The 15,438-nt window shown below is 40.3% G+C and overlaps 2 protein-coding genes and 2 long non-coding RNA genes across 5 annotated transcripts in view; 1 reads left to right on the top strand and 3 right to left on the bottom strand.

Annotated features, from left to right (window-relative positions):
- LOC117236278 overlaps positions 1–1,940 on the bottom strand; it is a 65,220-nt gene extending 63,280 nt beyond the window's left edge. Inside the window, exon 1 of the mRNA XM_033499085.1 lies at positions 1,211–1,940. The gene's annotated coding sequence lies outside the window, so the exon portion shown is untranslated. The remainder of the gene's footprint in view (positions 1–1,210) is intronic.
- A 275-nt stretch (positions 1,941–2,215) lies between these two features.
- Positions 2,216–10,335, top strand: LOC117236279. Of its 2 annotated transcripts, none has more exons than XR_004493830.1 (2): positions 2,216–7,183; positions 9,827–10,335. It is a non-coding gene; the product is annotated as an uncharacterized LOC117236279 (long non-coding RNA). The 2 variants fall into 2 exon arrangements; XR_004493829.1 differs by having other exon boundaries at positions 7,958–10,335.
- Positions 10,336–11,004: 669 nt separating this feature from the next.
- On the bottom strand, positions 11,005–11,736 carry LOC117236280. The gene is made up of 2 exons (XR_004493831.1): positions 11,397–11,736; positions 11,005–11,134 (listed from the first exon to the last, which is right to left on the bottom strand). It is a non-coding gene; the product is annotated as an uncharacterized LOC117236280 (long non-coding RNA).
- A 433-nt stretch (positions 11,737–12,169) lies between these two features.
- Positions 12,170–15,370, bottom strand: LOC117236338 (tuftelin-interacting protein 11). The gene is made up of 8 exons (XM_033499181.1): positions 15,262–15,370; positions 14,966–15,179; positions 14,701–14,878; positions 13,664–14,622; positions 13,370–13,566; positions 12,853–13,281; positions 12,611–12,768; positions 12,170–12,513 (listed from the first exon to the last, which is right to left on the bottom strand). The coding sequence occupies exons 1-8, from the start codon at positions 15,368–15,370 to the stop codon at positions 12,265–12,267; spliced, it is 2,493 nt and encodes an 830-aa protein (XP_033355072.1). The 3' UTR covers positions 12,170–12,264.
- Between the last annotated feature and the right edge of the window lie 68 nt (positions 15,371–15,438).

The following is a 15,438-nucleotide window of genomic DNA, read 5'->3' as shown; positions in this document are numbered from 1 at the left end:
ATGTCGAACGTTGCTTGTACACGGACTAGTTGTAAAAAGAAAATTTTGTTGCAAAAAAAAACAGAACCGCTTTGTGTTCCAAAAACTAATAAATAAAAAGAAAACAAAATACGGTCGTTACGCGCGATGAATCGCAATTTCCCGAACGACGGCTTGTTTTTGCGGTGACGCGCGAATTGCTACATTTGCACGGCTCGCTAATGGCCTTTTCCAGAGGCGGTAACATACGCCGGTCATTATTGTCATTCCGTTCACGATTATGAAAATATCCGATCCTTAGGCACTCATTGTGCCTATCGCGCTTGATGACATAATAGCACTCTCGCTGTCCCGATCCAATGCTCGCTACCAATAATAAGAAATGTCTTTATTCGTTGCAAACGCGCAGCAACATTGCCTTTCGATAATCGATCTTTACCAGATTCGACGAAATTTAACGATCGGAATGTTCGAAACCGGTTGCTAGAGTAAACGACCGGCAATTTGTTTGAAATTTGACTAATCTAGTAGTTACGGTACGCCGAGTTGTACGTATATTAGGTAGTTAAACTTCGTTTCGACATATCCGAGTTACTTTGAGTTATAAATCGAACGATGTTGTCCGTCTTGTGTGGTCTACGAAATTCGTATAATTATCCTCGAAAATATATCGTCTCTTTTATCCCAAAGCTACGAACGTATTTATATTCTTATGTTTTCCGGTAAAGTAGTAGGCTGGTAATGGACGTTTCCTATTCTTCTTCTTACCGTGCAAATTAAAACGACGACGAACATGATAAAACAAACGTATATAACGTAACAACGTCGAGAACGCTAACGAGAAACTCGATTCATCATCTCCACGATCGTTCGATTATTTTACGTACGATCGGAAATTTGTACGATCCGTGAAATCGTACATTCGCGATATTACCTGATCACTGTATTAGAAATCCGTATATTCAACGTATATGCGTATGTTACGCGCAAATTTAATTTGGTAGAAATGCGTAAACGTAGATAGATCGTTGGTTACGAAAGTACGAGAATACAGGCAAATTACAAAATGTCGAATTCGACAGGGTTGATAAACTTTGGAATTTTTCCAGTATGCATACATGGCGGAAGTTAACACCGGCGGCGATTTGAACGCGTTCGAGAAAAATGCGATGATGTCAGCGTATTCACACACCTGGAGAAGGATGTGCAACGATATCAAGAAACGACTCACCATCGGATAGGAATCCATAACGGGCCTGGTTCTGGGAGCGCTTTTCTCACTTTGTCAATCTATCGACCCTTTGCCGTTTCCCCTCTAAAACAGAACTTTAGAACTTGTGGTCCTCGCGTAGCTAATCGGCGCGTATTTCGTATAACAGCGGAAACTTCAAGTCGTAGACAGCCACGCGGCACGTGCATGCACTAACGTAAAGGTTAGTTCGACGATTGACACATATATCACACTTTCGGTGTTCCAAGCGTTTGTCTTCCTTCGTCGCTCGTCGTTTAACCCCCGATGACGTATAGCACGATTACGCGGACGCAGCAAGAGGTTCGCGTGGAAACGTTGCACAAAGTTCGAAGCGTGATGAGGCACGGTGAGATTCTGTCACGAACGACGTTCGAAACCGCGTGTCGGTCGATGGATAACGCGACGTGCGCGCGCGTCGACGATCGTATTCAAGTGTCACGCGGGCAACGAGTTCATCGAGTCACTCAGTCGGACTCGGGGAAAATGTTTGCGGGCTTACCGGTGACGTCGGAAACGTCAGGCGAGAGCGCGGTGAGACGACGCCGGTGTCGGTGACGGGTCGCGGTAGCGCGCGTATTTTCGAAAACCCGAACACGCCACCGCGCCGTCGCGATTCGCGATAACGGAGAAACGAGAGAGGACGAACCTCGAACGACGCACTAGGGAGACAAGCGAGACAGCCAGCCCGTGCGCGCGTTCGAACCGATGCATCGCGGCAGTGCGATTCGAGCCGACTATTCGTCCGCGTTCGTTCGGCCTCGGCCAATCTCGGCCCCCTTCGGCGCGGCCGAGCCGATGCGCGGGCGGCTCCGCCGAACGAGAACCGCTTGCGCTCGTCGCCGCGCCTCAGACATTTCCAACGCTCATTCGGATCTTTCTGTCAATGAATCGAGTCAACGTGACTACCAAGTACACCGGTTTCGCCAATATAGCCGGCAAAAGAAATCGTTGCTTTCGTATTACGGATATACTCTATACGAACAACGAATATCGATCGTTCAGGTTCTGTTTGTTCGTTTGTTTTTTCAGTAAGGATTATGACAAGTAAATGAAAAATATGGAATCCTGTCAAAGTACAAACTCTTCGCTTTGCCAAATTAGATTCGAATGCCAGTTGCGATAGCGTTGTAGCCATTCCAGAAATTTACTTTCTCGTATTTCAAATATAAAAAATGAACATTTCTCTTTCGTTTCGGGTTCAGTTCGACCGAAACCGGTCTACCGTTGACTCGTAATTTACGCGATACGAGTGGATAAGGCGAGCGCATAATTTTATCGCAGGGACGTGTTTATGATTTGTGAACGACACGAACGATGCGATTGGATGAGAAAATTTTCGGGAGTCGCGCGGCTATTGCTATATCGATGCGACGTAAATACTTGGCGTTAAATAGCGGCGAATATAAACCAGTAGATGTAATAAATTGTTGCAGAAAACGTGTTAAACAAATCATGTTAGTGCTTCGATTCGAATTGGAGCGTGGCCCGCCAAGTGGACGAGGCAACGAGATTCGTATATTTGTAAAATTTTGCAATACGCAAACGCGTCAAGTGCTATTTGCCTTGCAAAATATAAACCGATCCGTCATGGTTGAGAAATGTCAGATATCGTTTATCCTGCATCGATATCGACGCCAACTCGCTTTTATAAAAATCCCTACAACTATACAAACAACGAGTCTAGAGTTTCACGAACGAGATGTAGTTTATGCGGAGGTTTCCATATGCGATAAGCGTGCCACAACATATGCGGAAGCAAAACGCGTTACCGTGTCACAGTTCTTTCAACAACGGCTAAATCAGTTGATAAACGATAAGGGTTCAAGCATCTGCGAGTACTTTTACTCGACATTATGTACGTAACGCGATATCCGCGTTGGGCAAGTAGGAAAACTACGATATATGCGACTCTATTGGCCTGATTGTACGAACAGCCTAACGCGCCGTCATTTCTTTGCTCGAAACGAGACAGACGTTTCGATACAAACGAGACGAACGATAGGTAAATGCGATCGAAACGATTCAGAATATCGGAAAACCGTGTTATCCGAGAGGACAAGACGATACTTTTTATTAAATGCTTCGGTTATACCACTTTGATATGCCATTGATACTTTGGTTGTAACAGATCTATAAAATAACGACACGCGTTGTGCAGTTACGAAGATGACGAAGGTAATCAAAACATCGACGAGAAAACGACGTTAAACGTGGTTAAAAGTGCCCGTCGAGGATCATAGAAAAATGTAATGAGATTCAATCGACGATTCCACCGATATTTCATCGTACAGATTATGTTATCCTAGAAGAATACGAATATAAATATCCAATGAAAACAACTTACTACGCTACAATATACTGACGCACGTGATTGAGCGCAAAGGTAATACGTAGCCTGAATCGCGCTCGTTCCAATCGTTAAACGGCATCTGGCACTTTACTCTAGTTTTGCATATCCGCTACAATTGCGCGTAGAGAAAGATCAACCTATCTACGTGATTTACATTCCCTGGCTTTTGACCAAGTTTCCTCGCTATGATATTGTACTTGAATGATCCGTATATTAGATTTCATCTGTCCATTCGAAGACGCAACAACGACGATCGAAGGACGATCGAAAAACGAGAAATACGTTGCAATTATCGATGCAACGTACTTTAAACGATCGATTAAAATCGTACGCTTTCTGTTACATCATGTTGTTACAAGTATAACGATTAGACGGTCTGTGTGTGTGAAATAAATCAAAGTATCAGCTTCGAATAAATGCCAAGGAAGTTGATATAGACGTTTGCTCGAGTAGATAATGGTACGGAAAATAGCGGTAAAAATTGCAAAATCTTAAACGTCCTGTTCTCGATCTTGAACGCGAAAATTGGAATTACTACTTCCGGCGATGGCGACATAACGTTCCCAGATAACGTAGCAACTTGTAACAATGTCCTGACTAACGTGCGATCGATTCCTTTTCCAATGGTAAAACCGTGATTCAGGTAAAACCAGTTTCTTCCTATATTCTCGACGAATTCTAAATTCCGTGATCGTAGGACCACCGAGAGGTGGTCATTTCCGGGCGTATTACTCGTCGATTCCACGTTCTGTGTATTCGGGTACGCGTATGCGTGTATCCGTACGTAATTACGTAAACCAGATGATACGAGCAGCGGTCACGGTTCACGATTGCAGTTACTTATACTGAAATGACTGAGGTAAGATGGAGTAAGTGCAGACTGTAATTCCGTCTGAAGTAAATGCGCCCACGCTGTCGCGCCAAAGAAGGTCAGAACCGAAGCACGGATTTGTCGTATTCGTTCATAGAACGTTCAAACCAGCTTAATATACGAGCCGGCCACGGTTTACGTTCCCCTGTAAAACTTGTTCGTTAATGCTCTGAAAATGGTGCAATATTTTTGCTTAATAACGCAGTCACGGGACACTATGGTTCTCACAACTTCGACGCGGCTATTCGCTCGTAATGACCACTTTCTCGCCCTTCCTTCGCGCATAACCTTTTCGACCAACATAGATATCTTGTCCGTGGAAACGTTTAACATGATTCCTACACGACGCAAATTAACCAGGATAACGTACGATGTTGCGCGTTTTAAGGCGAACGTATCGAATTCCAACAAAACCAACATCTGCTCGGCAGTGTAACGTAAATTCGAAAATTCGCAAGACGCATTGACGATCCACTGTACGTAAACGAGCTTCGCAGAATTTTACAGTGTCCTTAGCACGCACGCCTTAATAAGCGGACGAAAAGGTAACAAAGGTCCTCGCGAAAAAACCCTCCCACCTCGTTCCTTCGTCGCAAATTACGATCCATCGTCGATGAATACGATCCTTTTTTCTTTTTTCTTTTTTCTTTTTTTCAACGGCAGAGATATTCCACCGTAGGGTGCGCAATCTGTGGTGTCAATTAACGTACGAAACGGCAAGAAATATTTCCGTACACGGACGACCAGTTGCATGTATTTTTATAAAACACGAACGAAGGATCACGCGCAGCAAGCATATTCTCGCTCTTTTACGCCGGCAATATAGTTCTTGTTATTAAACCGTTACACAACCCGGCTCGTTCCTCTATACAAGATGTTAGAGAGGATGTTAGACGTCCTAATGTAGGGTAGTTTATCTCTCCATAGAAGGTATAGCCGTATTAGGAAAACCCTATTCGCGGACTATAATATTTCGTACGCAATTACGATTCAGACGTCAGCGACAAAGCTGAAACGCTGCAACAGTATCACTCGGTATGATTGTAAGATACGCTTATACCGTATTTAGCAGGCGGATGCTTTAACGCGAACATATTGCACTTTCGATATACACGCGTATACGTCTGTATCTGGCACTAACAGTCAACGTTATGAAATGGATTTATAATCGCGCTTCACGCGTTTCTCACTGTTACGCAATCGAGCCACGTTAGCTAATAAACTCTATGAAAATCAAGGTGTGTTTCGATCCTTCCAGCTAACTCGCCGACGAGACGGTTTTTTAAATATTTCATTTCATGGGGAAACGGCGGAAAGTTCACGGGGACGCGTTGCGCGTTCCTTGCGTCGCAAGTTGAAAGAACGACGATTCAAAGAGCAGAAACACGTACTTTGAGACAAATACGTTGGTGAATATTAACGACCATGTTAATGGAATTCCTCCGATGTAAATATCGTTGTATTATAATATTCGATTGCGTTATAATAATATTTACTACGATACACGATTTTCAAACGTTACGTAGTTTAATTAGAAAGAAACGTCTCTAACAAATAGCCAGGGAAAATTTGAATCGAACTCCTCTATTCGAAGTCTTAAATCGCTATGCCAACGAAATATTTAAATTAATCAACTTTTTCGAACAAAACAGGGGCTCCGCTTCATACTCGGGCATCGCATAAATAACTTTAATCTCATAAATCTGCACGAAGCTTTACACACGGATACGATACGAACAGCGTATATACGAGAAGAGAAGCAGTCGCACGGATGGAGGTCGTTTAAACCGAGTCGTAAGTGTTTGAACGAGCAGAAACCGGACGATAGTGTTGGTGTACGCGTAGAAACATGTACGCATAACCATGGAGACCGCGTGGGACCTGTTAGCCCCGCCCTATACCGACCAGATGTCATTACTCATTACGCGCTACGTCGTTGCGGGTTCCTCCTTCTTGATTAAAGGGCCAGAGAAAATCGTTCGATCGGACATCACCCCGTCTTTTTGCTTCTGTTCTTGCTGCGCGTTTCGCCTTGCTTCACAGGTGCGTGCTACGAATCAGCAGCGATCCCGAACTTATTGTTCGGAATTTTAATTAGTTGCCATATCTTGTCGTCGGAGAGAAATCTTTGGCATCGGTTCTTCTCTACCAAAATTTCTTGGAATCGTAATTCAGAACCACACCCCCAATTTTTACCGGACAGAGGTAAGCCTCGAAGATTAATCGAACTTATCCGAAGTTGTTACGGACCGAACGGTCGACCGAGACGGTTGATACCTCGCGAGTCGATGTAATCGAGTTTTTCGTGCGCGAACGATACGATATCTAGCGGTAGAATCTATAAAAACGTTGATGCAGTTCGCGCATGCTGATCTGACACGTAGTTCGTGCAATGAAATAATAATATCGCAGAAAGCGATCGTTCGCGTCATTCCCCGTGGAGACATACGCGATTCTAGACGGAACGCGGTTACGTACACCTGCCAACGTAACGACCAGCAGGATTATTCACGTAATGTACCCAGCGGAGATACACGAGTCACACCTGTTGCTTGGTTCGATACACCGGGTGCTTTCTCGGTGTTCGTTCACCCGTGGCGTGCCAACGTTTCCCCTCTGACTCATTCATCCGCAAAAAACCTCCGAATTATCCACAACATTTTGACCGGACAAACTCGCTGGTGACCAAATTCGCGAAACTTCGTCCTTATGACCGTCTAACGTAGTCGAAGTAAGTACCCATATGCGAATATTCAAGCATAACAGCTAGAAAGATTCCATTCTCTCTAATTTACACTGCTATGTAATCTTAGCTGAATATTATGCATTGCGTTGTCTCCGTTGACTCGTGTTCCCTTCCAATTTTCATGTGTGATACGGTAAAACTTCGTTCACGGTGTAGATACGTCGATAGATAAAACAGTACCGATGATCTAATAGATCCGATAATATAAGTTCGATAACTATTCCCACCACGTGCTCTCGTTACGGTAATTCCGATAATAGGAATTGACATTCGCTCGTTCTGTATCCGAGATGCATGCAAATTATTGTGAACGCGAATGAACAATTCACTACGTTACACGATAAAAACTTAGCTATGAATTCGTATATTTGAATCTGAACGTTAATTTGCTCGTATAAACGATGCGTAAATTTTCTCTAATTACAGACGATTAAATTCTGATTCGTAAAAATATGGATACGCTTAATTCTTTCCTTTTATTCCTTTCTTATTATATTTTTCTTCAAAAATAGACGAAGGAAAGAATTGCGTTTCAAACATAAGCTGCAATAGGCGATAACGATATGCAAAGCGGAGAGCAAAATGCCGTTTGTTTCTAAAACAATCCCATGGTTCGCTATCGTTTCACGTCGAATAGTCACATCTACGGTGTACATAAATGACACTTGCGCGCACACAACGCAACGCAACGCAATGCAACGCATAGAGGCACGTTCGTGGAACACTGTAATACTGGTTCAGTACATTATATGTACATAGTAGGAGCCACGACCTGGGAGGCCTTTCAGATAATGCAGAAAGAAGAACAAAATGACGATCGAGGCTAAAGGAAGCCTGTCGAGCATATCTTATACAGATATGCATTATGCGTTGTTCGCATTAAACTTCTTGCAATATCTCGTACATGTGTGCGTTCGCTATTTCCATTGCTAACCTATTTAGCAATATCATGTAGCGATGCAATTTTCCTCTCTTGTTTTATACGATTTCAAATTTTCATGATTTATGACATAGCAGTTGCAGCAAGGAAACGTAATGTGAACGAGAATCGCACGAATTTTCTAATAAAAATAAATAGAATTGCAAACTGAAGTAGCTCTGTATAGGTTAGGAACGGCTTTCAATTTATTCGAGGAATACCTTGGAAATCACTATGTACGATAGATTTATTACGCTATTCGTACCACAATAGTACTATATGTTCTTTTTGGCAATTCGAGAATGTATAGATCTTATAAATCTCCCTGTCCTCGAATCTCGTCGCAACACCCACGATCGACGCGACGATAAGTCACGCGTCTGTTAATTCCTTGAAATAGTTAGTCGTGTAAATCATCCACCGAATTTATCCATACGTTATATAAGACTAATCGCTCAGTTTAGAAAATGGACGACACGCAAATTTCGAGTTTGTAATTCTGTCGGTGACGAACTAGACGCGTAACCACTATCGTTATTATACCATCGTTACCTATACTAGTATTCTTTGCTACGGTGGTACTTCGTTCCGAAGAAAATCTAACTATATCGATGCTTTGTCCCATGGTTATTCATAACCTCATTGGCCAACATTTGACAATAGAGAAGACAGTGTTTCTTTAATATAACCTAAGACAACAATTGCAATTGATTTATCTTCAAGATTCGGATTGCAATCGAATATTGAGCCATCCACAATTAATATCCTACATTTTGCACCTTTTTTGGATCCGAAAACATTTCGAACGAACGATCGATGTCGCAGAGTTAGTTTCGGTATTAAAAATAACTTTCTACCTATTTAGGAACAGTATTACGGCCAATCCAACCAAACGATCGCTAAATTGTTCTGACGTTTTGCTGTCTCTATGAATATGTACTTGGTATTTCGCGGAGGGACTTAGGGATAGCGATTTGCGTGGGATTGGAATGTTTGGGCGCGATCACGTTTTGCTGAAAACATACATATGTCTACGAATGTATATATGTACATAGTATCTATTGCAGGCCGTCGACCTCTCTAGGAACTATTTAAACGTTGCTCGTATCTGCCACGACATTAATACCTAAATAATCGATCTATCGTACGTTACGTTCAAAATTCCCTCGCATCTAGACCGGTTCTACTCAATGTAGATAGTGTGTACATACACACTAGTAAATATGTACGAGCACACGATTGTTTTCGTAGATTAATTTACATCTAAAATTGCAAATTTATCGCGAAAGAAGTTAATTATCAACTAATCTTACTAAAGATCGTAACGCAACTGTTAGTAATTGTTACATGACTACACGATTAGGAATAGAAAATGAGCGGAATGTTTAAATCAACCTTAGAATTATCTTACGAGCCCGTTAGATTTGCAAATCGGATTGTTTCGAGCGGCAAAAAAGAAAACAAGTTTACTATAAAACTGTAGTCGCAATTGTCGAATGTCATGTTTTATTTCATTTCTTATTGTTTCTATAAAAACTACGGAATGTTCCGTATATCCTCAGATATATTAAATAGACAAAGTTTCGTTATAAACAATGGAAAGAGGACAAACTTTGTATACGCATATACAAATTTCCCGGTAAAGGATGATGCGAGTGAAATCACTTACGCATAAATCGTAAGTGAAACGCAATTACTCTCTGTTCCAGGAAACTTTGATCCTCGAAGAGCGTAAAAGCATCACGACTGAGAACGCGGCGAGTCGTGATGCTGGCTTACTCTTTCACCTGTTATCAAGGAGACTTCATTCACCGCGATACGATGGCGCAACCTGAATGGTGCTGCCATTAAGTGGTTGCCTCGCTCAAGTAACCTCGCTTCCTTCAAATTGAATCCGCATTAATCCTAAGAGAATGCAATACATATTACTCATAACCCATCGGATACCCCGGTTCGATAATATATTTTAAGTTGGTTTTTGACTTAGATTCAAACTTATCTTTCCAGCAAATATAATAGAGACTTCAAATTGTTGAAATAATTGTTAACCTAGAATCATATATCAGGTCGCGATATTTGGAATTTATAATGTGACAATGTCAGGTAAAAGCGTAAAAAGTTGAACCCTTCGACACGTCGCTCGAAGACGACATGACAATACCTGCGACTTCAAAAATATTACAAGCGCTTCGAAGAATGTCCGACGATGCACACGCGATTCATTCTTTTTCTGTACGTGCTATTTTATTTTTCGAACGAGAACGATCGTCGGCCCAATATTTCCCTTCGCGAGGCGACAACTTCACCTCGACTGTCTCTCGTACGATAGACGTTAAGATCTGGCAGACAGTTCGACAAGTGCTCGCGTGCACGTATGCACGTATCATGGACACACACACACAATGAAAGAACGAGAGAAAGAGAGTGCAGGGACCGTTTCACGAATCCGGCCGTACGAGTCCGTTGCAGCAAAGCCAGCCAGTTACTAGGCAGACACACTCCGGTCCAATGCAAATTTTCTCGACACCCGAGAGCACGGATCTGCTAGGCGTGTAGGCGAGAGATGTCCATCCTCTTACAGGACCAGTCTTCTACGTGTATGAGTATGAGACGCAAACTCGTTGGTAGTGGTGCCATAGGCGTCACCTAGAGTCCAACTCATGGTTCATTGGAGGAATACAAAAATAGCTTTGATTTCACTTATGGTTCCAACTACGTATTACATATTCAGTTTGTCGCACCTGCGAATGCACTTGTCGTAATTGCTATGCGAAAATGTGAAAATGTGTTTACGATATCGGAAAGGGAAGAGTCGAGATTATTTCAGAGATTATAATAGTTCGACCGAAATTAATCGATTGGTCAAAGATGTAACATCACTGTGCTGTTTAAGTATTCCTTCACTTAATTTATTAATTCTTTACGATATATATTTACTTCCTCTTAGGGTTGTTAAAACGAACTACGAACTCAAAATCGTTTCAGTTGCTTTCTGTTTCAGCTGCGTCCAAAGATATCTGAAACGTATAATAAAACTATACAAATTTGATAAAATCAAGATGACTTTGAACAATTCATTTATTTTTATTTCGTTTTGATGCGAGATAGTCGAGAATTAAGTCTTGCAGAATAATATATTATTTATTTATCATATGCAAATTATTATATAAAATATGCAATTCGTTTTTACTAGGGTGCATACATCTGTAACACGTATGTAATTTTATAAAATCTGTTTATACTTATTTAAAGGATCATCACACGTGAGTATATACATACGTAGTAACGTCGATCACGTAGTGACCTTATGGCCTATGGGGCAGCTAACAATAAGTCTGGAAATCCATGTACCTCGCGCATGGTGGCGCCCATGGTTGATACACAAGACCGGCACATATCGTAGTGGTTGATACACGGTGCCTATTGGGCGACTCTGTAGGTACATACGTACGACTCCGCAGGATCACGTGCAACTTTCCATATTGAGGAGTTTTATAGCTGCGTCTCGGTAGTAGGATAACCAGGGGCGCCTACACGCGTTCGACTTCGACCGCTTCGAACAGAAGTGGTCAATAAGACAAACATTCGCGAACGAGGGACTGCATTCGTGAAACGTGAATGCCGGGAGTACCATCGAAGAAAAGAGATGTTCTCTGCTCGCACGGTACAACGTCTTGTAGCCGTAATGTCATTGACTAAGTAAAGCTATACAAGGACAGAGAGCAGAGAGGTTCGTGTTTGTTGGCTAGAAGAAAAGTCTTATCATTCCAAGAAGTTTAAATATAATTTCTTCTTTAAGCATTTGAATATTTGCTATCATTATACTGTGTTGATTGTTCATTTCGTACTTGAACATGTGTCGACATAAATGTAATTTCAAACTTTTCAAGAAATCCAATTTTCTTATGTAAAAAATAAAAGTAAATCAGATACAAATAACGATAGATAAGAAAGGGTTTATAAAGAAATATAATAAATTTAAATATAAAAAAATGACAATCAATTTTATTCATTAGATTGTACTTAATCTAATACAATTTTTTCAGCATTATATCTTGTAATATATTTCGCAACATATATACAAGAAAAATAATTATACACATCTGTTAAATATTAATTGTGTATTATATTAAAATTACAATTATTCCTAAAGTTCAGACATGTCTAGTAAAGCATTTAGATGTGTTGGCATCCAATTCATGCCATTGTGACAAACGAATAAAACATTTCCATCTATATAAGCTTGGACATTACCAACTTTATAAACTTGTTTTGCTTCCCTGTACCGATTCGGTATTGGCATAAACAATATACCTTTTTCCTCGCACTTCTTTTGAACAAGGTCTTTGAAACCGTGAGGTATTTGCGATGCTGTCCTAACTGCTTCGGCGAGCCTCTGCAAAGGAAAGAACATAATATTATAATCGAAGTTAACATAATATCGGTAATATAATCATCTCACTTTATTATAGGTAGGTAAAACTAAATCGTACCTCCATTCTTGGTTGAGCTGTTGAAGGCATTTGTGACATAGTAGGTTGACTTCTTTCTAAGCTCGTTAAATAGGAAACTTGTTCCATTGCACCCGGTTGGTGACTCTGTGGCACGGAAACTGCTCTATTCATTATTTCTAACGCTTTTTTGAAATGTTCTGTAAGTCAATAAGCGTATGAGTATAAATTGATGACTTTGTTTGTTTAGAGGAAATTCAAAATATTTTATACTGAACACACACCTTTTACCAGCGGTTCGGCCAATATTTTTTCGCTCAACATACTTTTCCATCCCATATACCAATTTGTAACTTGATCATAGTTAGGAGAATGATTTAGCCACAAGGCCAAAACTTGTAACCATTTAGGGAAAAAGAATTTATCCAACAGGCCTGCCATTATATGAGATGGAAGTAAGTCCTTCCATTCATATACCCAGTTCCATTGATCTAAATGTTGCTGATGGGGATTTATAACAAATTCTGAAAGTGCTATTTGCAATTTTGGGATGATATTTTTCACTAGGAAGGCTTCCATATCTCCTTTTGCGAAAACATTGGACCATGGTTGTAACATTAATCTGGCAGACCTGTCGGATGGGTGCCAGCCACCCAATGCGGATCCTAATTTACGTCGTATTATTGGATATATTAAAGTGTCTAAACGATTTCCTATAATAATAATAATAATATAACGTTACTGAAATAGTTCCTTTGTGTTTTCGTATAACTAATGGTAAATTTTTGTATGCATACGTACGTAAAAGTGGTAACCAAGGATGAATCCATGTGTGAATAGGCACTGTATCAGTAAGGGGATTCCATTCTTCTACTTCCAAGGTAAGTTTGGGGAGAACTAGCATATCTAAAATATTTTCTAATATCCAATTTGGAAGTAATGGGATCCAATGTTCTATTAATTCAATTAGTGGTTCTGGCTGCCTACATGTCCACTGCCTACAAAAAAAAAAAAGAAGGGCATGGTAAATATACATATACGTAGTACTACTCGAGTATGTTAACGATCGAATTTTCTGTAAAACAGACTACTTACTGTATAGCACCTCTGATTGATGGCATCCACGAATTCCAGACAAGATGATCATACGGGTGCATAGTTCTTGTCTGAAGAGTGGTGGTGTTACCACTCTCTAAGATACTTTTCCATTGATCGAATAATTTAATACATTGTTTTGGTTGCATCAATGGATTCCAACTAATTAAACAATCTTTTATTTTTGGACCAACAAAACTGCTAGCTAATTCACCGAGTTCGTACATTTTATATTCCTCGTAATATTTATCTTGTAAATCTTTAAAAGCGTCCGCAGTTTCTTGTAACGTTAATTGATTTGTTTCATCCATCAATCTGTCTACGATCGCAAGAACGTTTTCTAACGTATCTATTAATTGACCGTGTTGATCTATAACTTTAGACAAGTTTTTCTTTTCTGCCTCTAGCGCAATTACTCTATCGCTTAGATGCCGTGTCCTTCTATCGTTTTGTATAATATCTTGCTCACACATATCCACAAGTATGTTTAAATTATGCTGAAGTTCTGGCAATGCAAAATTAACTTTGGACTTTTTATCGGTAACTACGACGTTTTCGTCGGGTCGCTGTTGACCCCCAGCTATAGCATGATATCCACTGAGAATTCTTTGTTCCGGTCCAGTCATATCTATAACTTTAACCCTACTCATCTCGTTGGATATTCTTACCTTTTTGTTAGGTTTCAATTTCCCATCTTCCAAAACTTGATCAACACTTCGATATATATAATTTACTTTTTTCTTAGCAGTATTTCCATCTCCTTTCCTCCACTGTGATAACTTAGCTTTGGGGTCTTTCCCTTCTTCTATTTCTTCGTCTTTCTTCTTTTCTGCAACTTTAGGACCTTTTTCCGGTCCATAAGCACCAATCGCACCTCTACCTTTCCTCAGATGCGCTTCAACTGGCGCGCTTATTCCTTGTAACTGTTTACCCAATCCTTTTCCAGGTTCAAAACCCATCTAAATAATGAACAGAACAGCAGATATAAGTATATCTGTATGGGAGTATCAACAAAATAATTATTGTTTTATATATACCTGTAGCAACAACTTGGCACCAATACCTTTTGTATAGACTTCCCAACTCCCCATCCCACTTTGCATTAATAAGGGATTTACTTTATGCTTCTTTTTACGTAAACCCGCAATATCCCCATCCGTATTTAACGAAAACGACGTACGTTGATGCACAGAACTCGGCTTTTCATCTTCAGAACTATCGGCGAAAAGAAAGTTTACCGATTAGAATACTTGTACCATTATTATAAAATGAAATAAATAAGTCTTACTATCTAAAATTTACCTGGAACTATTTGGAAATTCTTTTTGTGATTTACTCTCGTTGTCGCTTTCATCGTCATCTTTGTCCTCTGTCTCCTCTTTAGGCTTTCCAGCTTGTTGAATACCTCCTGCTACAAAATTTACAGGGGTCGTATAATTCTTTGGTCCTTTATCAAATGTTTTAAACGATGGTCTAGCAGATAATTCATCTTCGTCGCTATCATCGCCCCAAATACCTGAAATATGAAATATGAAAAAAATATAAGTTTAATATTATACTATATATAGACGTAATAGTTATTGAAACAAAGAACTAACCAAGCATTTGTTGCTTTTTTGATAATTTACGCCTGGGACGATTAATATTGAATTCATTTTCAAGGTCGTAATCCGTGATTTCAAAGCTTTCTACTTCGTCTTCCGACATTTTGCTAACGTTTATTAATATTCTGTCTGACAAATTTGATAAAAAGTTGTATTAAACAAGTTTTTAAT

Source organism: Bombus vosnesenskii, unplaced genomic scaffold, assembly GCF_011952255.1.
Source record: "Bombus vosnesenskii isolate JDL3184/JDL3185 unplaced genomic scaffold, Bvos_JDL3184-5_v1.1 scf7180000013348, whole genome shotgun sequence".
Taxonomy (NCBI): Eukaryota; Metazoa; Arthropoda; class Insecta; order Hymenoptera; family Apidae; genus Bombus; species Bombus vosnesenskii.
The sequence above is the reverse complement of the archived record's forward strand: the minus strand, read 5'-3'. Positions and strand labels throughout refer to the sequence as shown.